Source organism: Salmo salar, chromosome 20, assembly GCF_965601325.2.
Source record: "Salmo salar chromosome 20, fSalSal1, whole genome shotgun sequence".
In the NCBI taxonomy this organism is placed as follows: domain Eukaryota; kingdom Metazoa; phylum Chordata; class Actinopteri; order Salmoniformes; family Salmonidae; genus Salmo; species Salmo salar.
In genome coordinates, this window is record NC_138310.1 from 62,593,292 (window position 1) to 62,617,229 (window position 23,938).

Sequence of the window (23,938 nt, forward strand, 5' to 3'; positions counted from 1 at the left end):
AGCCGGCACGTGAGACCGCCCACTACTGTTAGCTTTTACCAGAGACACTTTCAAGGAGATGGAAAACACAATTGGCAGCGTATTGTTGGCCATTGTGTACGATGCCCATGCTACTTCAATGAGCCGCGTGGTGCACTCTGTGATTTTCGGACAAGTAGAGCTCTCCTTCAAGGAATGAAATGGAGTCAGTTGGGCGCTAGCTCAAAACCCCAACATTAGCATGTATTTCGTCAACAAGAAGTACATTACACATATATTCCAAGATGTGAGATAATTAACTTGCTATCTGTAATATTGTATAGCTTTGGAATCGTGACATTATATACTTTCGAGGAAAATATGCACGTTTATCGACTCGTACCCTGACGATTAGCTTCGACAGGCTGCTGGGTGGGGGCGTTATACGTTCCTGCATTAATTGACCCATTTAATTCTTATCTCCCCCTTTTTCTAATATCTCTGCTTTTACGTAACACCAGAGGCGAAGATGTGAGATGCCCAACTCGGCAGAAAAGAATGTCCAGCAGGTGGCGTTTTTTCGTTGCTTCGCCCACCAAGCAAGGAGTTTTTGTGTGGAGATCAGTGAGAGTCGAATTTGGTGGCTTATTTGCAACGTGAGGTTTATTTGATCTAATAAAAGTTTCGTAATGATTAAATTGTTACTAGTGTACTGAGATAAGTAGGACACGTGACATCCCGGCAACTTAAAAAAAAAAAATACTATATCGGAGTTGTCTCGAGATGGCTATTCCGCCCCCAACTGCATTGCCTTTTTGATAGTGAGACAAATGACATCTATTTTTACATATACATTAGCTATTTATGTCCATATTAATAGTTAATTTCATACAAAGTGGTTGCTCATGCTGGTAGATTCTAGAAAGGAGTAGGGCACTTTTTTATCTGACTTGTAAATCACATCCTCTTCTAAACAGCTGAGTTTGAACAGATTTGTATTATAAAGATCTGTGAATTTGTGCCGCTTAGCGCCAAATTGAACCTCCTGAACAAAAAAGTAGACTCCGCCTTTTCTATACTTGAGTTACCTATTGTTTCACCAATCATACAGGGTAATTTGGATTTCCGCCTAACATCTGGCCAATAAGACGACAGTAAGGAGGGATCATTGTCAATTTCCGCACGTGAAGCCTAGAGAGTTCCAGAAACCGGCCTTTCTTAATTTAGCGTTAGCCTTTACAGTAAATTCTGCAGCGTGGATTAACTGAATAGCAAATGTTTACACCATGACTGCTATAAAGGCATTAAACCCGAAAGCTGAGGTAGCACGTGCTCAAGCCGCTCTTGCAGTAAATATCAGTGCTGCTCGGGGTCTTCAGGATGTGCTCAAAAGTAATTTGGGACCAAAAGGAACAATGAAAATGTGAGTGCAACTGGCCATGCTTGTTAGCAGTTAGCATGCTACTGCTGCTAGTTTAGCTAACATCGTGGTATCCTGGCAGCCAGTAGACCATTTATGGTATTAGATATGTTTATTTTGTCTGATCCATTGTACGCAGTAGTTTCTCCAAGGAAATATGTTAGCTTGATTGATAGATAGTGGATTTCCTAGCCACCTCCAAAATACGTAGCTACCGTTAGCTAGCTGTAATTTAGCTATCTGAATTATCATCAGGGAGTGGTTTTACAATGGGCACTGGATTATTTGACCAATCAATGGTATTAGCAATAAAGGATAATCAGTAGGTACCTAGATCATTTGGAGACTATACTATAACTGAAAAGCTGACTATCAGTTTATATACAACTAGTCTCATTGTTTTCTAGCTATACTCGTGATTAGAGACAGTGTACAATGCATCTAGTCATGTTTTAAATATCCATTTGTTGAGCCTCTAACAAATTATGTTTTGTGTGCTTGTTTGCAGGCTTGTATCAGGGGCTGGTGACATAAAGCTGACCAAAGATGGTAATGTCTTGTTGCACGAAATGGTAAGACAAATATCCCATGAGTTTTTTTTGTAGCTCCCTTGGATTTTACTCTGTGATACAGTAAAGTGTTGTCTGTAACCTCTGCATTGGAGGAGTTGGTGCATTCTCCTCCACATGTATTCAGTAGACCAGTACATCTTCACCTAACATCTGTAACCTTACTAATTGTGAGATGTGTTGCCTTATGTTCTTGCTTTGACACAAAATTATTGTCTTCAATCAGCAAATCCAGCATCCGACAGCATCCTTGATTGCCAAAGTGGCTACAGCACAGGATGACATCACAGGTGACGGTACAACATCCAATGTGCTCATCATTGGAGAGCTCCTGAAACAAGCAGACCTCTACGTGTCAGAGGTGAGATGGGGCTTGGGGGAAGCCCCCAACATGTAATTGAAATAGTTTCCTAGATAAAGCATTTCATTTTAGCAAGGTTGTGTGATGACTTAAAAGGATTTAATTGATAAATGTAGAATCGGTGCCACTAAAGCAGGTTGCATAATCTGCATCCCAGTACCATTAGTTAACCCCCTATTCCTGTGTTTTTTCCCAACCTGTTTTTTCTGTCTTTGCCCCCAAAAAGGGTCTCCACCCACGGATAATCGCAGAAGGTTTTGAGGCAGCCAAGGAGAAGGCTCTGAAGGTGCTCGAGGAGATGAAGGTGACCAGAGAGATGGACAGAGAGACCCTCATCCACGTGGCCCGCACCTCCCTCAGGACCAAGGTCCACGCCGAGCTGGCTGATCTCCTCACAGAGGTGTGTGTTTGTGACGGGAATACAGATATGCATCTGTTCTTCAGATGCCTTTTAAAACATAAAGTAGGAGCGTGGATCAGAAAACCAGTCACTATCTGGTGTGACCACCATTTGGCTCATGCAGGGCGACATCTCATTCAGAGAGTTGATCAAGCTGTTGATTGTGGCCATTGGAATGTTGTCCCACTCTTCAATGGCTGTGCGAAGTTGCTGGATATTGGCATGAACTGGAACACGCTGTTGTACATGTCGATCCAGAGCAACCCAAACATGCTCAATGGGTGACAGGTCTGGTGAGTATGCAGGCCATGGAAGAACAGGAACATTTTTAGCTTCCAGGAATTGTGTACAGATCTCTTTATTTTTTTGGTTTAACCAGGTAGGCTAGTTGAGAACAAGTTCTCATTTACAACTGCGACCTGGCCAAGATAAAGCAAAGCAGTGCGACACAAACAACACAGTTACACATGGAATAAACAAACATACAGTCAATAATACAATAGAGAAAGTCTATATACAGTGTGTGCAAATGAGGTAGGATGCTGCTATGGTGACCAGTGAGCTGAGATAAGGCGGGGCTTTACCTAGCAACGACTTATAGATGACCTGGAGCCAGTGGGTTTGGCGACAGATCTGAAGCGAGGGCCAGCCAACGAGAGCATACAGGTCGCAGTGGTGGCTAGTATATGGGGCTGTCTGTGTCTGCATTCAAATTGCCGTCCATAAAATGCAATTTGGTTTATTGTCCGTAGCTTATGCCTGCCCATACCACAACCCCACCGCCACCATGGGTCACTGTTCACACCGTTGACATCAGCAAACCGCTCGCCCACACAACGGCATACATGCTGTCTGCCATCTGCCCGGTTCAGTAGAAACCAGGATTTATCAGTGAAGAGCACACTGAACTGCAGTCAGGTCAAGACCCTGGTGAGGACAACGAGCATGCAGATGAACATCCCTGAGACGGTTTCTCACAGTTTATGCAGAAATTCTTAGGTTGTGTAAACCCACAGTTTGATCAGCTGTCCGGGTGGCTGGTCTCAAGATCCCGCAGGTCAAAAATCTGGATGTGGCGGTCCCGGGCTGCTGTGGTTACACGTGGTCTGCTGTTGAGGTCGGTTGGATGTACTGCCAAATCCTCTAAAACAACGTTGGAAGTTGCTTATGGTAGAGAAATTAACATTTAAATTATCAGGCAACAGCTCTGGTAGACATTCCTGCATGCCAATTGCATGCTCCCTCAACTTCAGACATCTGTAGCATTTTGTTGTGACAAAACTGTACATTTTTAATGGACTTATTGTCCCGAGCACAAGGTACACCTGTGTAATCAGCTTCTTGATATGCCACAACTGTCAGGTAGATGGATTCTCTTGGCAAATGAAATATGGTCACTAACAGGGATGTGAACAAAATTTGAGAGAAATAAGCTTTTTGTGCGTATGGAAAATTTCTGGGACATTAGTTCAGCTCATGAAACGTGAGACCAACACTTCCATGTTGCATTTTTTATTTTTATTTTTTACTTGCACTATATATACAAAAGCTTGTAATTTCTGCCCTGCTAGAGCTGTACCGGTCAGCTATAAGTGCTGTTATAGTGATGTGGAAACGTCTACGAGCAACAACTGCTCAGCTGCGAAGTGGGAGGTCACAGAATAGGACCGTCGCGTGCTGAAGCACACAGCGCGTAAAATCATTGTCTGTCCTCGGTTGCAACACTCTCAACCAAGTTCCAAACTGCCTCTGGAAGCAACGTCCGTACAATAACTGTTCGTCGGGAGTTTCATAAAATGGGTTTCCATGGCCGAGCAGCCGCACACAAGCCTAAGATCACAATGCCAAGCGTGTGTAAAGCTCGCCACCATTGGACTCTGGCGAAAGACGTTCTCTGGAGTGATGAATCCCGCTTCACCATCTGGCAGTCCGACAGACGAATCTGGGTTTGGTGGATGCCAGGAGAACGCTACCTGCTCCAATGCATAGTGCCAACTGTAAAGTTTGGAGGAGGAATAATGCTTTGGGGCTTTCATGGTACAGGCTGGGCCCCTTAGTTCCAGTGAAGGGAAATCTTAACGCTACAGCGTACAATGACATTCTAGATTCTGGGGCAACAGTTTGGGAACGTCCCTTTCCTGTTTCAGCATGACAATGCAGTGCACAAAGCGAGGTCCATACAGAAATGGTTTGTTGAGATCGGTGTGGAAGAACATAGCCCTGACCTCAACCCCATCTAACATCTTTGGGATTAATTGGAACGCTGACTGCGAGCCAGGCCTAATTGCCCAACCTCACTAATGCTCTTGTGGCAGAATGGAAGTCTCTGCACCAATGGTCCAACATCTAGTGGAAAGCCTTCCTAGAAGAGTATAGGCTCTAATGGCAAAGGGGGGACCAACTCCATATTAATGCCCAGGATTTTGGAATGAGATGTTCGACGAGCAGGTGTCCACATACTTTTGGTCGTGTAGAGCAGGGATGGGCTACTGTAGTCCTCGGGGCCGGAGTGGTCGAACACTTTTCCCCATCCCTAGCGCAAACAGGCATTTTTTTATTTTATTTTTGTTAATTTTTTTTTAAGTCAATTGCATTTTAAACTGAATATCATGATTAGTTGGTCTATTGGAGTCTGTCACACTTTTGCCCCAGCTAACACACCTATCAGGCCCTCGGACTGGAGTTACCCATCCCTGACTTAGAGCATTTACTTGAGCCTGGCTGGTGTGGGACTTTTTGGGGGGGGCTCGTCCATGGGCTCCATTGCACCAGACAAGCTTAATCAAGGAATGCTGTACTTGTCATTTGATTGTGTGATCAGCACATCTAATAACTTCACTCCCTTTACTTGGGGTATATTTTTCAGGCTGTGGTGGATGCTGTGCTGGCTATCCACAGACCCAACGAGCCTATTGACCTGTTCATGGTAGAGATCATGGAGATGAAGCATAAGACTGACAGCGACACACAGTGAGTGTACATATCACTCTCCCTCATATACAGTCACTGACAATGCGTACATTTGAATTGTGTCCAACATTGTGACCTTTTCTGTCCCGCTCCCTAGGCTGATCCGAGGCCTGGTGTTGGACCACGGCGCCCGCCATCCAGACATGAAGAAACGGGTGGAGGATGCCTTTGTGCTCACTTGCAATGCCTCTTTGGAATATGAGAAAACGTCAGTATAATGTTAGCGCAGCTATCTTTGGCTTTTACTAGGTGGACAATTTTTATTTTACCTTTATTTAACTAGGCAAGTCAGTTAAGAACAAATTCTTATTTTCAATGGCGGCCTAGGAACAGTGGGTTAACTGCCTGTTCAGGGGCAGAATGACAAAGTTGTACCTTGTCAGCTCGGGGATTTGAACTTGCGACCTTTCGGTTACTAGTCCAACGCGCTAACCACTAGGCTACCCTGCCGCCCCATGTGTAGGCATGGATGAATTCTGTGTTACGGTCAATAGTAGATCCAGTCAGACACCATGCAAAAGCATCCTTTCACTAGTTCTTTACTAAGGGTGAGTGCTGACCTGTGCCTCATCTACTCCATGGAGAAGTGAATACAAGTCCTGCAGTTTAGTTCATTTCAGAGAAGCGGCAAAGCTCTTTTTAAGCAGGAATGATTTTTGGTCACTGGAAAGTCAATATTATAGGACGTAACTACTACAGTAAAGGGGCTTGTAGTGGGACTGCCTATGTTGTATACTTTCCAATAGAGTGTCCTGTGAAAAGAACATGGATTTCTAAGCTGTCCGTTCACATAAACCCCTCCTTTACTTTCAGTGAGGTGAACTCTGGCTTCTTCTACAAGAGTGCTGGCGAGAGGGAGAAGCTGGTGGCTGCTGAGAGGAAGTTCATCGAGGAGCGTGTGAAGAAGATCATCGAGCTCAAGAACGCAGTTTGTGCTGATAACAGCAAGGGCTTTGTGGTCCTCAACCAGAAGGTATGACTAGGAAGTTAATTTATTCACTGGCGAAAAAAGTATTTTGGAAATGTGATGTATCATCAATCTTTCAAAGAACATTTTTTGAAGACTCTGAGGCAATACTCTTATTAAGCAGAAGTGTCTGACAGCACAGTGAACACCCTTGTGTGCTTTCTTTGTAGCTCCCTTGGATTTTACTCTGTGCTACAGTAAAGTGTGGTCTGTAACCTCTGCATTGGAGGAGCTGCATTCTCCTCCACATGTATTCAGCAGACCAGTACATGCAGCATATTAAAAATTATTTGAATTACATTTGGGTTCATTAAATATATATATTTTTAAATTACTCCTTACAGGGCATTGACCCATATTCCCTGGATGCTCTGGCCAAAGAGGGCATTGTAGCTCTGCGTAGGACCAAGAGGAGGAACATGGAAAGGTACAAAAACTATATAGCCTGCCTCAGTCTTTGTTTACAAGCTTGAACAGTGCATCTTGGAGAGGTACTCTTGTGCATGGACGAATTCTGTGTTACTCTTGACAGTAGTAAAATCAGTCAGACACCATGCAAAAGCATATTTTCACTCCTACTTTACTAAATGTGAGTGCTGTCCTGTGCCTCACCTACTCAGTGGAGGAGTGAATACAGTGTGTGTGTGTGGCAAATGTAATATTTGAGTGTCTGGCTGACACTTTTACCCCGTCTCCCCCCAGACTCACCCTGGCCTGTGGAGGTATCGCCATGAACTCTTTCGAAGACCTCACCCCAGAATGCCTGGGCCAGGCTGGTCTGGTCTATGAACACACACTGGTGAGTTAACATGCTGGGTCTTTACCTCTAGACCAGGACAAACCGTCGGTACCAGTTTCCAGAACATTTGGTACAGAATTCCTCCTGGTGTGGGTGGGTGGAATCACTGGCCACATTCACCCCACTAAGTGAGGATACAAAAGGGGCCTCTCAACTTGCCTTGCCTCTTCTTTCCAATACTATGAAAATGTATGATTTGGTAAAAATGTGTATGATATCATGATGGCCAAACATGTAATTGTGGTTTATTGTGAAGTTAAATATGTAATGTAGTGGTTTCTCCCCCCATACAGGGTGAGGAGAAGTACACATTCATAGAGAAGTGTGGAAACCCCCTGTCAGTGACCCTGCTTGTGAAGGGACCCAACAAACACACCCTGACCCAGATCAAAGACGCAGTCAGGGATGGGCTCAGGGCCGTCAAGAACGCCATCGAGGACGGTATGTACCGCTGCAATGGAAGTTCATCTGACACTAGGGAGGATTAATCAAACTCAGCAACTATTTGAATCCAGCTCTATCAGATATTGAGTGGGGGAGTTTGGTTTTATCAAGATGGGACTGATTCTGTAACGATGCTGGAATAGATTTGTAGGCATGGACGAGTTCTGTGTTACTCTGTCAGTAGTAGATGCAATCAGACACCATGCAAAACATCCTTTCACTACTTCTTTACTAAAGGTGAGTGCTGACCTGTGCCTCACCTACTCCTTGGAGAAGTGAATACAAGTAGCTAGTTTAAGTGCATACTAAAACTCTTCAGGAACAGCCCACTGTAAAGTCTTCCCAATGGAATGATAAGTCTGTGGTCAGATGGCATCCATTCACATTTTCAAACACCACTCTGCCTCAAATCACTTAATTTTGTGTGTATAATAATACCTTTTAGAAATCCTTTTGTTTTTCAATGTGTGCCTACCCATATCAATGACTGATCTTCTCAGTATTGCTTGTCAGCTGATGTTCAGAGTCTGATCCCAGTGTTGACTTTGCAGGCTGCGTGGTGTCAGGGGCCGGGGCCTTTGAGGTGGCTGTGCATGATGCTCTGATAAAGCACAAACCCTCAGTGAAAGGCCGGGCTCAGCTGGGTGTGCAGGCTTTTGCTGATGCCCTCCTCATCATCCCTAAGGTATGTAATGAGTCTTAAAGTTATTTATTTTTGTCAATGCCTTCCGTGCTTTGGCATTCTATTGATATAACAGCTATTTAACTCTGACAATGAAGGACATCAGCTTTTAGTTAAGAAAAGTCTTAGATCTATTGCTAAGTACTGCTGACTGACTGTTTCTTTCTCTCCAGGTACTAGCCCAGAACTCTGGGTATGATCCAATGGAGACCCTGGTCAAACTCCAGACTGAGTACAAAGAGAGTGGTCAGCTGGTTGGAGTCGACCTGAGCTCTGGTATGGAATTTAACCTCAAACTGAGGATATGGATTTATTTCACATCATACCCATTTCCTATGTCAAAACAAAAATATGAATCACTTTAAATGTACCAATTTTTCTTTAGGTGAACCAATGGTCGCTTCGGAAGCTGGGGTTTGGGATAACTACAGTGTTAAGAAACAACTCCTTCACTCATGGTAAGAACAACACCCTTTTAATCTCAATTCAGTACGACCCTTCAGATTTAAGATTCAATGACCCTTTGGATTAAACTGTTATTGATTTTTCTGTCCACAGCACGGTAATAGCCAGCAACATCCTGTTGGTGGATGAGATCATGAGAGCAGGCATGTCATCCCTGAAGGGCTAAGGTCAGAACCGATGACCGAGATGAGCTCTTGTGGATGACTACCACTTCAGATACTAGTTATTAGCGCAGCCTCGTAGAATAACTAGGGGAATAAATGGACCAGTATTAGGTTCTCATCCTAGGTGGTGATTGGAGAATTATCTTGTTGACATGTCCGTTCTGTCGTATTATACATGGATGGACACTTTCATCCCACGTGTTCATTTTTGTTTTTGTTATGGATCATACCAAGAATGTATAAACCTCTCTTAGTATGTAATAAACCTGTAGCTTGGCTTTGAGTTTGAAGCTCATTATAATAAATCATAAGTTATACATTTTGCACCAATCACATACATCAATCAGGTTGAGATTTAATAAATAAAATTAATCAATGTTAGCATACAATTAAAGTGTTCTCATGCTCCCTTAAACAGTTTACAGTACATGACCAAGTACAGTATAACTCACACTGTATGTCAATAAAAATGCACATGTCTTAGTACAGGCCGGGTTCATTGCACATACTGAGCGACGGGGAGAATCACTAGCACTAAGAAGCTTTGCATGCATAGAAATTGTCTTATGCATAACACTCTACGCATATGGAATTTGAGGCTCATTATATGGTTGAAATTACCTTTAACACTATCTAGGAATAATTCAGTAGGGAGCAACATTTCAGAATACATCTATATACTAGACTGGACATCATACTCATGTTGGAAAAGAATAGAGAGCCTGGATGTGTGCACTATTTCATCTCTGAATTTTCTGAGACCTGCAATACTGTATAAGCCATAGAAAAGTGATGTAACATTCCACTGTGGATGTCATCTAGCTATTTGTTCCATTATGTACTAAACACAGACCAATATTCCTCAGTGCAGGTGTTGGAGGGTATAGTTCTAGGATATTTCCCAAGTCTTTGTTAAAATCAATCCATAGTTTAAAACAGTGGTTCTTAAACCTCTGGGAACCTCAGACGTATCACAATTTTGTTGTATCTCTAAACTAGCTCACCTATTCAAAGGCCTGATTAGTGACGAGTTGAATCAGGTGTGGAATAGATCAAATACATGGAACGGCTGGGGGTCCCTGAGGCGAGGTTTGAGAACCACTGGTTTAAAAGACATACCAGTCAAGCAACAAATATCTGCAATCCATTAGCATGGATTTTCACCAAGCCTCTTTTTTGATACAAAGAACAAGCTATATCTCATGCTACATCTCTAAAGTGTCCAACCCAAAGTTTGTTTTTGTTATTGCGTCACACCAACGCTTCAATCAGCCCAATTAAGACAGATGGAGTCAAATCCTGAGCCGAGCCTAATGACATACCAGCCCAATTCTGTCCTTTCTCCAGATGTGTGCAGCCGTACACTCCTCCGCACACATTTAAAACCATTAGATTTGAAAAGGATAGAGAATTGAGACAGATGGCAAGCTTATGTAGAGTCCCACCTCCCTCTTAGGACCTGGACTGAGAAACCGCATCATTACCAGGAGTGCATGGAGGAGTCCTCGGGCTCTGCAGCCATGGACAGCAAGATGGCCTTGGGAGTGTTCTCGAACAGGGCGGCTCTGTTCTGGGTCTGGCCCTTCTTGACCCAGTGGCCATAGATCTTGAAGGCACAGGCGTCGATTAGCTTGCGGATGGGCTTGATGGCGTACGGGTCACTCTTGATCACCTCCTTGGTGATAGGCTTGGCGCGGCGGTAATTACAGTAGATGCGCATCACAGCCAGCACTGTCATGCAGACGACCTGGTGACATGATGATGAGGGTGAGAATGTGTTGGTTCTATGTACAGTCGTGGCCAAAAGTTTTGAGAATTACATATTAATTTTCAAAGTCTGCTGCCTCAGTGTCTTTAGATATTTTTGTCATATGTTACTATGGAATACTGAAGTATAATTACAAGCATTTCATAAGTGTCAAAGGCTTTTATTGACAATTACATGAAATTGATGCAAAGTCAATATTTGCAGTGTTGACCCTTCTTTTTCAAGACCTCTGCAATCCGCCCTAGCATGCTGTCAATTAACTTCTGGGCCACATCCTGACTGATGGCAGCCCATTATTGCATGATCAATGCTTGGAGTTTGTCAGAATTGGCGGGTTTTTGTTTGTCCACCCGCCTCTTGAGGATTGACCACAAGTTCTCAATGGGATTAAAGTCTGGGGAGTTTCCTGGCCATGGACCCAAAATATTGATGTTTTGTTCCCCGAGTCACTTAGTTATCACTTTTGCATTATGGCATGGTGCTTCATCATGCTGGAAAAGGCATTGTTCGTCACCAAACTGTTCCTGGATGGTTGGGAGAAGTTGCTCTCGGAGGATGTGTTGGTACCATTCTTTATTCATGGCTGTGTTCTTAGGCAAAATTGTGAGTGAGCCCACTCCCTTGGCTGAGAAGCAACCCCACACATGAATGGTCTCAGGATGCTTTACTGTTGGCATGACACAGAACTAATGGTAGCGCTCACCTTATCTTCTCCGGACAAGCTTTTTTCCGGATGCCCCAAACAATCAAAGGGGATTCATCAGAGAAAATGACTTAGTCCCAGTCCTCAGCAGTCCAATCCCTGTACCCTTTGCAGAATATCAGTCTGTCCCTGATGTTTTTCCTGGAGAGAAGTGGCTTCTTTGCTGCCCTTCTTGACACCAGGCCATCCTCAAAGTCTTCGCCTCACTGTGCGTGCAGATGCACTCACACCTGCCTGCTGCCATTCCTGAGCAAGCTCTGTACTGGTGGTGCTCCGATCCCGCAGCTGAATCAACTTTAGGTGACGGTCCTGGCGCTTGCTGGACTTTCTTGGGCGCCCTGAAGCCTTCTTCACAACAATTGATCCACTCTCCTTGAAGTTCTTGATGATCGGATAAACGGTTGATTTAGGTGCAATCTTACTGGCAGCAATATCCTTGCCCGTGAAGCCCTTTCTGTGCAAAGCAATGATGACGGCACGTGTTTCCTTGCAGGTAACCATGGTTGACAGAGGAAGAACAATGATTCCAAGCACCACCCTCCTTTTGAAGTTTCCAGTCTGTTATTTGAACTCAATCAGCATGACAGAGTGATCTCTAGCCTTGTCCTCGTCAACACTCACACCTGTGTTAACGAGACAATCACTGACATGATGTCAGCTGGTCCTTTTGTGGCAGGGTTGAAATGCAGTGGAAATGTTTTTGGGGGATTCAGTTCATTTGCATGGCAAAGAGGGACTTTGCAATTCATCTGATCACTCTTCATAACATTCTGGAGCATATGCAAATTGCTATCATACAAACTGAGGCAGCAGACTGACACATTAATTCTCAAAACTTTTGGCCACGACTGTACATCAGACTGCATGTTAGGATTTATTTGGCCTATGACTGCTATTACGGTGTCATATGCCATCGATCCCAGTCAGTTCCGATATTGACATTTAGAAAACTAATTTACCATGAGGATTTCTGAACTCAAACATAAATCCCCAACCGTGGTGTTGATTCCACATCACATGGGAATCTTTGTATAGTGTTGCTGCTCTTACCTTGAACCTCCTCTTGGGGGTGAAGTGTCGTACTTCAGCCACCACATACTGCTGGAAGAAGGGGTGGTTCAGGCAGTCTTGGGCTGTATAACGCTGATCTGGGTTTACCATCAACATCCTGGAGATCTGAAAACAGGGAGACATGAGGCAATATTTAAGGGGCAATCAAGGATTCCCCCCTCAAAAAAAGTGGCCATTCTGACAAAAAGCTGAAGGATGCGGCTGGAGAAATGTAGGCACTCTCAAATTAGGGGGAGGAGGTAGCCTTGAGGTTAGAGGGGTGGGCCGGTAAACGGAGGGTTGGAACCCCCGAGCTGCCAGTGAGGAAATCTGCAGGGAGTGAGCCTTATTCAATATCCCGTATATACAACCTACCGCTGTTCTGCCATTAGCAAGGCACTACCACTTGTGCCCCAGGGGCACTGCTCCCAGCCTGTGATGTGTGTCAAATTGGGTACTGTGACAGCAAAAAATAAACAGTATCTGTGCAAATGGACCAATAAAGTGGATTCATTGACAGAGCTATGGATGCAGCTGACTATCCTTGAGATCAGAAGTATAGTTTTAACCATGTTTTGAAGCTACAGTGTTAATCATTCCAAACCCACTAGGTCTTTGATAGTGTCGGACCGGTCGTCCCATTCAGGAGAGGATAAGTCGTAGTTCCCAGCTAGGATCATACGAAGCATCATCATCTGTTTTCTGTGCCAGAAGGGAGGGGATCCAGCCAGCAGGGTGTACAAGATCACCCCTGAACTCCATCTGGAATCACGATAAATCATCATCAGGATTATAGTGATACTTTTTCTAGGACTTTATTTCACCATATAATATACAGGTAACTGCCAAAATAGTGGAAACATGCGTAAATGAGGAATACAAAGTATATTGACAGAAGGTGCTTCCACACAGGTGTGGTTTATGAGTTAATTAAGCAATTAACATCCCATCATGCTTAGGGTCATGTATAAAAAGGCTGGGCAGGCCTTTATTTTGGTGGCAGGTAGCCTAGTGGTTAGAGCGTTGGACTAGTAACCGAAAGGTTGCAAGATCGAATCCCCGAGCAGACAAAGTAAAAATCTGTCGTTCTGCCCATGAACAAGGCAGTTAACCCACGGTTCCTAGGCCGTCATTGAAAATAAGAATTTGTTCTTAAGTGACTTGCCTAGTTAAATAAAGGTCAAATAAATAAATACCATGGCTATGCCTCCATAGGATGACAATGCCCCCATCCACAGGGCAGGAGTGGTCACTGAATGGTTTGATTTGCATGAAAACGAGGTAACCATATGCCATGGCCGTCTCAGTCACCAGATTGCAACCCAATTGAGCCTGAGACAACGTTTTACACCACCATCAAAAAAACACAAAATGATGGCATTTCTCATGGAAGAATGGTGTCGCATCCCTCCAATAGAGTTCCAGACACTTGTAGAATCTATGCGAAGGTGCATTGAAGCTGTTTTGGCGGTTCGTGGTGGCACCACGCCCTATTAAGACACTTTATGTTGGTGTTTCCTTTATTTTGGCAGTTAGCTACCATGTAAAAACTAGGTACCAAGTAATATTAAACTAAATAAATACTATGGAACAAGCTTAACTAAATGGATACTTTTAGAAATAAATGTTGCACTTAAATGGTGATTAGCGATAATATTTCCATTATATATAATTTGTAATAAAATAAATTAAGTGCTGGAGCAGTGGGAGGACAGAGAAGTTTTATGTACATTATTTATCCAAGATCTGGTATCCAGCGGGTAGATGGAAAGGTGAATGGGTAGTTGTGTGTAATCGGAGTACTCACATGTCGACTGCAGTCCCGTATCCCCTGTGGTTGGGGTCCATGGAGCACTCAATGATCTCAGGAGCCAGATAGCCAGGGGTCCCACACACCTCTGGCGTAGAAAACAGATAGAGGGGGCATTGCTAGGTGAATATTAGTAATAATTAATATTCTCATAATTATGAGTACAATAAATGTATATGAAAGTCTCAAGCTGATACAGGAAACATCATAGTCTACTACAGTAATTGACTGTTCTTTGCATGTTTATCATTCAACCTGAACCTATATAGTATTTGTTGACAAACGTATAAGTGTGGATTGTATTTTACCACAAAAAAACTGACTGCAGTTCCTAGTCTGAAGTTCTGTGCATGCTGAGAAGTCACAGTGTCGCCTTTTGAAAGGTCAACACATGCTCCTAATGATTTGGGAACAGCAAATAGCTCAGCAAGTGTCCTGTTGCATCTTAACCTTTGCTTGAGCTAACGACAGGGACAGGACAGAAGGGGAGTGGGTTGTGGAAGAGGATTTAGGGGCGTTGACTAGCTAGAAAGGGTTCCTCTACATAGCACTGACAACTAGTGTTCTAACTTAGCACCACAGCGTTCAAAATATGAGGCTTCCTTCCACTGACTGAGCAGCCAGTATGTAGCCCTCATTACCTTCCGCTATAATGCTTAATTCTATGTGGTATGCAATTGTGGACATGGGGTATTCTGACAACTTTCTACAATGATTTCACTGCTAATTCAGTCAAAATGAGATTGAGTGGGACAGTAATTAACTAGATTTTCTTTGCCAGTCGTAGACCCCACATCTGTTGATAGAAACTACTAACTAACCGTTCAGTGTCTGTCCGGGCTCAATCTGCAGGGAGAAGCCGAAGTCAGTGAGCTTGATGTCCATGTTGTCATCCAGCAGGATATTCTCAGGCTTGAGGTCTCTGTGGATGATGTTCTGGTCATGGAGGAATTTAACCACCTCTAGCAGGGCACGCATGATCTTCCTACAGGAAAATAGGGAAATGTTGTCCTTCTGATCTATATCTCTCACACTCCCTAAACATGCAAGCCTCTTCCCATTAGGGCCAAACTAGCCTCAAATCACTCAAATTCTAAAGCTCTCACACAGCAAATCTGTCAATGTCCCTCAAATGTCTAATGAACCCCTCAACCCCAAACAGTCTTGTCCAGATATACATTTTTGAGGGGACCGAACCAAGATGTACGACAATAAGATAGTGAATGAATGTGTGTGAGGTAGAGTTTCTGACCTGGTCTCCTTCTCACTCAGAGTTACTTTTTCTGTGAGGTAGTCAAACAGCTCTCCTCTCTTCATCCTGGGAGAGAGACAAATTATATTGGTATGCATACATCCTGAGGGCCAGAAAGTGTTGAGTCAAATGTACTCTGTATAATCACTGGAGAAAATCATTGGTGCACTAAAAATGTCACTCTTCCTTGTATCTTGATTGGAAAGTGTTTTTTAAATGTTGTATAAATATTTATAAGATTCCTTGTTAGGAAATTGACAGATTACGTGATTGTATGCTGCAGAGTCTGTCTGGTTACTTACAGGTCAAACACCAGGAAGAAGAAGGCTTTGGACTCATAGCAGTCCTTCAGCTGGACTGTGGAGAGATAATAGGCCTGTTATGATGTATGTCTACAACCAGTAGAACAGATAGCCCAATTCTGATATTTGTTTCACAAATTGGTCTTTTGACCAATCAGATCAGCTCTGAAAATATCTGCTGTGAAAAGATCTGATGTGATTGATCAAAAGACCAATTAGTGGGGGAATAAATATCAGAATTTGGCTGCCTGTGTAAACACAGCCATAGAGTTACACAGATGTTATATTATCAATTTGACCTTTTCTAGCTAAACAAGTGATGCGCAGTCATGGTTATGAAGCAGTAGAGGAGAGCAAATGCTAAAGTTGTCCAACCCTCTAGGATGCATAGACATAACCTTTGAACAAAGCTATTGTAAAATAACTTCAGAGATCCATGTCAATGTGCTCCACACTCCATATTAGACCAGATGGGTGAATAATGTTTTTATAGGGCCCATTTTCCAAATCCAGATTAAACCTACTCCAGGAATAGGCTAGATGGATGTGTGAGTTTCTTCCTCAAGTTTTTTCCAGGTAGTTTTGTTGTTATATACATGAAGTTCCATTAAAGTGTCAATAATGTACACATTGTGGTGTTATTTTGCTTACTGATGTTGTCCATTCCATAGACTTTCTTGAGAATATCAATCTCCTTCACTGTGGCCTCTTTGATCTCCTCGATCTCTGCAGACGAGATCTTGTCAGAAGGAGTGACGTCAATGATTTTGACCGCATAGTCCTGTTGGGTTTGTTTATGAATACAACGTCGCACCACGCTACTCACCCCCCTGAACAAGGACAGGAAAAACGAACAGCGTCATATCTAAAGGTAGTAAATTACATCACACACATTTCAAGTTTTTATTTTATTTGTACAGCTGAATACTCAAGTGGAACTTATTTAGTTAGATTTGTTCCATAGCAAAGAAACAACGGCAATGTGCCCCACCAGGGATTTGAATCCACAAACCTCTGATCATCACTCTATAGGATGTAATCTCGGACACCCAGAACTAACATTTTGTGGAATTGCTTCAAATATTTAAGATTAAATTCTATGGGGAGCATAGATGTACTATAATTACAAGGGAGACGTGTTAGAAAATGTACCAACGGGACTAGCGAAATCTCAATCTCTCTAAATGGAAATTTAGCTAGTTTCGTGCAAATCTATGGGCAAAATGTCCCCTCCCCTACCGAAATTCAAAAGAAGCTAAATCGTGATTTGTTCAAACGATTAGTGACAGAAAATCTGCGTACCAGAACAAAGTTCCTTGTTGGTCGTCGCGTTCCACAGTCTGTCGACAGATGCTACTACCATTTATGTTACGTGCATCTGTCTACGAGAGATTATATAGGATGTAATACAACTCTAAATAAACCAATACAGGACACAATGTGTATCTAATGCAGAACATATACTAGAGCTAAAATCTCACAAGGCTGAGACTGATTGTCTATCCCTATCAGATAAAATATTTGAAATATCTGAAGCACAGCTTTATATATTAAGGCAGTCTCAAAAACATGTTCATCCTTACCATTTTCTTTTTGAGAACCTTCTGCACTTTGCAAGTAGGCCTATACTCCATATAATGACATGAAGCTGCATTAGGCCACAAAAGCAAGTACATACCCCTCAGTATATTGAAATACAAGTGTTCTCTCTAAAAGCATGTTGTTGTTCTCTACATGTGCAGGAAACTGATACGATAATACAGGTGATGTGTGTGTTATGCCATACTATACTGTTGTTTATGTGACATGTCACAGAGCCCACCAGCCCAATAAGAACAGTGGTAAAGCTTTATCAAGGTTTTCTTTAAGGTAAATGGCTAACTTGTGCTGACAAGGGTAGAGTGGCTCTGTTAGTTGGAGTATGATGCTGGCAACAACAGGGTTGTGGTGGGTTTTATTCTCATGTGGCCCACATACTAAATGTGTTTTTTTTATGTACAAAAAACGATGATGAATTATCTTGTCTTTGATCTGTCCTGTCTTTGTTAACGTTTTGTGATACTTGTGAGAAACAATGGCAAAAAACTAAAATAAACAGGCAAAGCGTAAATACAGGACTAAGATTGAATACTACTACAATCAGCTCTGGCGCTTGTCAGATGTGGCAGGGCTTGCAAACTATTACGGACTACAAAGGGAAACCCAGCCGCGTGCTGCCCAGTGACGCCAGCCTACCAGACAAGCCAAATGCCTTTTATGCTTGCTTCAAGGCAAGCAACACTGAAGCATGCATGAGAGCACCAGCTGTTCCAGACGACTGTGTGATCATGCTCTCCGTAGCCGATGTGAGAAAGACCTTTAACAGGTCAACATTCACAAGGCCGCAGGGTCAGACGGATTACCAGGACGTGTACTCAGAGCATGCGTGGACCAACTGGCAAGTGTCTTCACTGACATATTCAACCTCTCCCTGACGAGTCTGTAATACCTACATGTTTCAAGCAGACCACCATAGTGCCTGTGCCCAAGAACATTAAGGTAACCTGCCTAAATGACTACCGCCCCGTAGCACTCACGTCAGTAGCCATGAAGTGCTTTAAAAGGCTGGTCATGGCTCACATCAACAGAAACCCCACTCCAATTCACATACCACCCCAACAGATCCACAGATGACGCACTCCACAGTTCCCTTTCCCACCTGGACAAAAGGAACACCTATGTGAGAATGATGTTCATTGACTACAGCTCAGTGTTCAACACCATAGTGCCCACAAAGCTCATCACTAAGCTAAGGACCCTGGGACTAAACACCTCCCTCTGCAACTGGATCCTGGACTTCCTGACGGGCCGCCCCCAGGTGGTAAGGGTAGGCAACAACACATCTGCCACGCTGATCCTCAACACGGGGGCCCCTCAGGTGTGCATGCTCAGTCCCCTCCTATATTCCCTGTTCACCCACGACTGCGTGGCCAAGCACGACTCCAACACCATCATTAAGTTTGCTGACGACACAACAGTGGTAGGCCTGATCACCAACAACGATAAAACAGCCTATAGGTAGGTCGTCAGAGACCTGGCAGTGTGGTGCCAGGACAACAACCTCTTTGTCCTGGCACCACAACCTTTTCCTCAACATGAGCAAGACAAAGGAGATGATTGTGGACTACAGGAAAAGGGGGGCCAAACACGCCTCCATTCACATCGATAGACTGTAGTGGAGCAGGTCAAGCGTTTCAAGTTCCTTGGTCTCCACATCACCAACAAACTATTATGGTCAAAACACCCCAAGACAGTCGTGAAGAGGGCATGACAAAACATTTTACCCCTCAGGAGACTGATTTGGCATGGGTCCCCAGATCCTCAAAAGGTTCTACAGCTGCACCATCGAGAGCATCCTGACCGATTGCATCACCGCCTGGTATGGCAACTGCTCTGCATCCGACCGTGAGGCTCTACAGAGGGTAGTGCGTACGGCCCAGTACATCACTGGGGCCAAGCATCCTGCCATCCAGGACCTATATACTAGGTGGTGTCAGAGGAAGGCCCCAAAAATTGTCAAAGACTCCAGTCACCCAAGTCATAGACTGTTCTCTCTGCTACTGCACGGCAAGCGATACCGGAGCGCCAAGTCTAGGTCCAAAAGGCTCCTTAACAGCTTCTAACCCCACGCTATAAGACTGTTGAACAATTAATCAAATGGCCACCTGGACTATTTACATTGTTTCCCCCCCTTGATTTTACACAGCTGCAACTCGCTATTTATCATCTATGCATAGTAACTTTACCCCTGCCTACATGAACAAATGACCTTGACTAACCTGTACTACCCCGCACATTGACTCGGTACTGGTACCCCCTGTATATAGCCTCTGTATTGTTATTTTATTGTGTTACATTTTATTTTATTTTTTACTTTAGTTTATTTAGTAAATATTTTCTTAACTATTTTTTAAACTGTATTATTGGTTAAGGGCTTGTAAGTAAGCATTTCACGGTAAGGTGTGTCACCTGTTGTATTCGGCGCATGTGACAAATAAAATTGGATTTGAAAATAACGCAATTTCTTAATCACACAAGTGACCCCCTGTCTGAATCCGAGTGGGATGACATAATGACTCTACTAGCTGACCAATCACTAGTACTGTTCAGTGCCAAAACCTTTGTCCTAAAACACGCTCAAATGAATGCCGCCCGGCTCAACAATGCATAGTTTAGTTACGTAATGGCATACCTCTCTTGATTAACAAACAACACACAGTGATACGACACAAAGGATGTCCCTGATGACAGGGTTTAATAGTGAGTTCCCAGAAACCCCAACTCCCTTCCATAAGCAGTCTAGACTGAGGGGTGTATGATGTGTGTTTAGAGTTTCTGTTTATTATTATTTCTGTTCTCGTCTGGTCCCAGATCATTGTGGGCTGTATAGCCAACTCATATGGTCATTGCGATGCATTGCCAAACATTGTTGAGTTGACATGCGAGTTTGTTACAGGTGTACAGCACAAACAGACCTGGGGCCAGGCTATTTCTATGCAGTGAATTAATAGAAAATACCTTCATGTTCTTTTTACTCATGTACATGTAAACAATCCCATATGACATACAAATGATACCATACCTTCCCAGGATCTCCTTGGGGTCATATTTGCCATAGAACTCCTGAGCTCCCACCCAATCTGGGATCTCGTCCTCTTTGGTCATGTTGGCGTGACTGGTTATCCAAGGAAACTAGACTATTGTACTGCTGCTGCTGACAACAAGCTGGGAACAAGAAAACACAGCAGGTCATATTCAGGGCAAACTCACTTCCTCATTAAACTGAGCTGTATTTGTGAAGTTGATTGCCCTTTTAACAAAAAATGTATTAAGTTCGATTTTACTAACACAGTGAAATGTTTGAAATTTAAAGTAAAAATGTAATTCCCCCCAAAAATAATTCCATTCTAAACTCCTAACAGCAATATAGGCAAGCACATAGGAGACAATTGATATAGGTGTTTGGTGACAGTAGCCCAATTGTTTGACAATGGTTGTGTATGTATGTATGTACAGTTGAAGTCGGAAGTTTACATACACTGAGGTTGGAGTCATTAAAAGTCGTTTTTCAACCACTCCACAAATTTCTTGTTAACAAACTATAGTTTTGGCAAGACGGTTAGGACATCTACTTTGTGCATGACACAAGTAATTTTTCCAACAAATGTTTACAGACAGATTATTTCACTTATAATTAATTCAATGTATCACAATTCCAGTGGGTCAGAAGTTTACATACACTAAGTTGACTGCATTTAAACAGCTTGGAAAATTCCATAAATTGATGTCATGGCTTTAGAAGCTTCTGATAGGCTAACTGACATCATTTGAGTCAATTGGAGGTGTACCTGTGGATGTATTTCAAGGTCTACCTTTAAACTCAGTGCCTCGTTGCTTGACATCATGGGAAAATCAAGAGAAATCAGCCAAGACTTCAGAAAGAAAATTGTAGACCTCCACAAGTCTGGTTCATACTTGGGAGCAATTTCCAAACGCCTGAAGATACCACGTTCATCTATACAAACAATAGTATGCAAGTATAAACACTATGGGACCACGCAGCTGTCATACCGCTCAGGAAGGAGAGGCGTTCTGTCTCCTAGAGATGAACGTACTTTGGTACGAAAAGTGCAAATCAATCCCAGAACAACAGCAAAGGACCTTGTGAAGATGCTGGAGGAAACAGGTACAAAAATATCTATATCCACAGTAAAACGAGTCCTATATCGACATAACCTGAAAGGCCGCTCAGCAAGTAAGAAGCCACTGCTCAAAAACCGCCATAAAAAATCCAGACTACGGTTTGCAACTGCACATGGGGACAAAGATCGTACTTTTTGGAGAAATGTCCTCTGGCCTGATGAAACAAAAATATAACTGTTTGGCCATAATGACCATCGTTATGTTTGGAGGAAATAGGGGGAGGTTTGCAAGCCGAAGAATACCATCTCAACCGTGAAGCACGGGGGTGGCAGCATCATGTTGTGGGGGTGCTTTGCTGCAGGAGGGACTAGTGCACTTCACAAAATAGATGGCATCATGAGAAGGAAAATGATGTGGATATATTGAAGCAACATCTCAAGGCATCAGTCAGGAAGTTAAAGCTTGGTCGCAAATGGGTCTTCCAAATGGACAATGACCCCAAGAATACTTCCAAAGTTGTGGCAAAATGGCTTAAGGACAACAAAGTCAAGGTATTGGAGTGGCCATCACAACGCCCTGACCTCAATCCTATAGAAAACTTGTGAGCAGAACTGAAAAGGTGTGTGTGTGAGCAAGGAGGCCTACAAACCTGACTCAGTTACACCAGCTCTGTCAGGAGGAATGGGCCAAAATTCGCCCAAGTTATTGTGGGAAGCTTGTGGAAGGCTACCCAAAACGTTTGACCCAGGTGAAACAATTTAAAGTCAATGCTACCAAATACTAATTGAGTGTATGTAAACTTCTGACCCACTGGGAATGTGATGAAAGAAATAAAAGCTGAAATAAATAATTATCTCTACCATTATTGTGACATTTCACATTCTTAAATTAAAGTGGTGATCCTAACTGACCTAAAACAGGGACATTTTACTGGGATTAAATTCAGGAATTGTGAGAAACTGAGTATAAATGAATTTGGCTAAGGTGTATGTAAACTTCCAACTTCAACTGTATGTGTAAATAGAACAGGTCGACCCGGGATAGAGACGCAGATGCCATGTTGAACTGGTTTAAATACGAGCTATATAATGACATTTCCAAGCTCCGCCCCCGGCCCCCTCCGTAGGTGGCCATGATCAGAGGGAAAGAACAACGTGTGACAGAATATAATAGATATAGCTAGGCTATTTCTCATTACACTAGGTTATTCATAAACCCATGAAAATATATATATTTTTAAAAAATATTGATTTAGCCAACGCATTATGCTGCGTTCAGGTACTAATCGGAACTAGGAAACTCGGCAATGTGCAATTTACTAACTGGTTGTAGTTATACATGTGCGGCTTCAACCAGTTAGCAAGTCGGACATTTCTGAGTTTCCTAGTTCCGACTGGCACGTGAATGAACGCGACATTATGTAATGATTACATTTTTGTTAAAAGTATTCCAGAAATATTTGATGGACTAATAATAAATGGAACCATTCCTAGATATAATTAATCTATCATAATAATGCATGCGAGCATTGAATTTTGTGGAATACACAAGATACACTATTGTTCTGAGTGGGTCGAGCATCATCAGCCTGTTACACTATTTCCAGTATTGTTACAAATTAACCGATTGAATCGCAAGCCATTTTGGAAACAAATCTTATAAATCAGCCATCAACTGCTGTCGTACATTTCACTTATCACTATTTGACCTTTTAAATCGCGGTCTTGTCAAGTTGAACAAACACGAAATTCCCACGATCAACACTCACCGTAATCAATGCGTGTTTAGTCCTTACAATGCAGTTAAATCCATCATAATTCAAACACTTCATAAAAATAAGTAACAAACGAGCAACTGGCTCACTAACGATATCAACACAGTTGGTAAGTCTTCATGGTGGACTGTGCTAGGATAGGAAAAGGGCGAATGCTAATGTCAGATGCCCAAAATAAATCCGTGCTAGTTGAAGAGCACAGGACCTTTACGCGTGTACACATATCTTCTTCCTATTCATGAAATAACACCCCGGTTTACATTCTAATCAGTGACATCCCCGCTAATAGTTTGCATGCAACACCGTCTCAGATAATTGACTGTGCATAACAGGTGGCATATAAATGTATTGTAGTAGTAGTACTTCAATAATAAAGAAACTGCATACAAATAACTGCA

The 23,938-nt window shown here is 42.9% G+C and overlaps 2 protein-coding genes and 4 non-coding genes across 6 annotated transcripts; 5 read left to right on the forward strand and 1 right to left on the reverse strand.

Moving 5' to 3' along the window:
* Positions 1–1,125: 1,125 nt before the first annotated feature.
* LOC106581054 (T-complex protein 1 subunit zeta) lies at positions 1,126–9,482 on the forward strand. The gene is made up of 14 exons (XM_014162762.3): positions 1,126–1,381; positions 1,887–1,950; positions 2,174–2,308; positions 2,535–2,708; positions 5,575–5,678; positions 5,776–5,886; positions 6,492–6,651; positions 6,990–7,072; positions 7,348–7,444; positions 7,738–7,885; positions 8,440–8,573; positions 8,744–8,846; positions 8,956–9,028; positions 9,129–9,482. Exons 1-14 carry the CDS (start codon positions 1,245–1,247, stop codon positions 9,199–9,201), a joined length of 1,596 nt encoding a protein of 531 aa, XP_014018237.1. The 5' UTR covers positions 1,126–1,244; the 3' UTR covers positions 9,202–9,482.
* LOC123729359 (small nucleolar RNA SNORA15) lies at positions 6,142–6,276 on the forward strand. The gene has a single exon (XR_006761145.1). It is a non-coding gene; the product is annotated as a small nucleolar RNA SNORA15 (small nucleolar RNA).
* On the forward strand, positions 6,780–6,918 carry LOC123729360 (small nucleolar RNA SNORA22). Its single transcript, XR_006761146.1, has one exon. It is a non-coding gene; the product is annotated as a small nucleolar RNA SNORA22 (small nucleolar RNA).
* LOC123729357 (small nucleolar RNA SNORA15) lies at positions 7,147–7,284 on the forward strand. Its single transcript, XR_006761143.1, has one exon. It is a non-coding gene; the product is annotated as a small nucleolar RNA SNORA15 (small nucleolar RNA).
* LOC123729358 (small nucleolar RNA SNORA15) lies at positions 8,040–8,175 on the forward strand. Its single transcript, XR_006761144.1, has one exon. It is a non-coding gene; the product is annotated as a small nucleolar RNA SNORA15 (small nucleolar RNA).
* A 1,060-nt stretch (positions 9,483–10,542) lies between the features above and the next one.
* LOC106581056 (phosphorylase b kinase gamma catalytic chain, skeletal muscle/heart isoform) lies at positions 10,543–23,759 on the reverse strand. Its single transcript, XM_014162766.3, has 10 exons — positions 23,535–23,759; positions 20,706–20,848; positions 16,736–16,914; positions 16,085–16,139; positions 15,783–15,848; positions 15,352–15,515; positions 14,528–14,618; positions 13,329–13,482; positions 12,721–12,846; positions 10,543–10,946 (listed from the first exon to the last, which is right to left on the reverse strand). Exons 2-10 carry the CDS (start codon positions 20,786–20,788, stop codon positions 10,680–10,682), a joined length of 1,185 nt encoding a protein of 394 aa, XP_014018241.1. The 5' UTR covers positions 20,789–20,848; positions 23,535–23,759; the 3' UTR covers positions 10,543–10,679.
* Between the last annotated feature and the right edge of the window lie 179 nt (positions 23,760–23,938).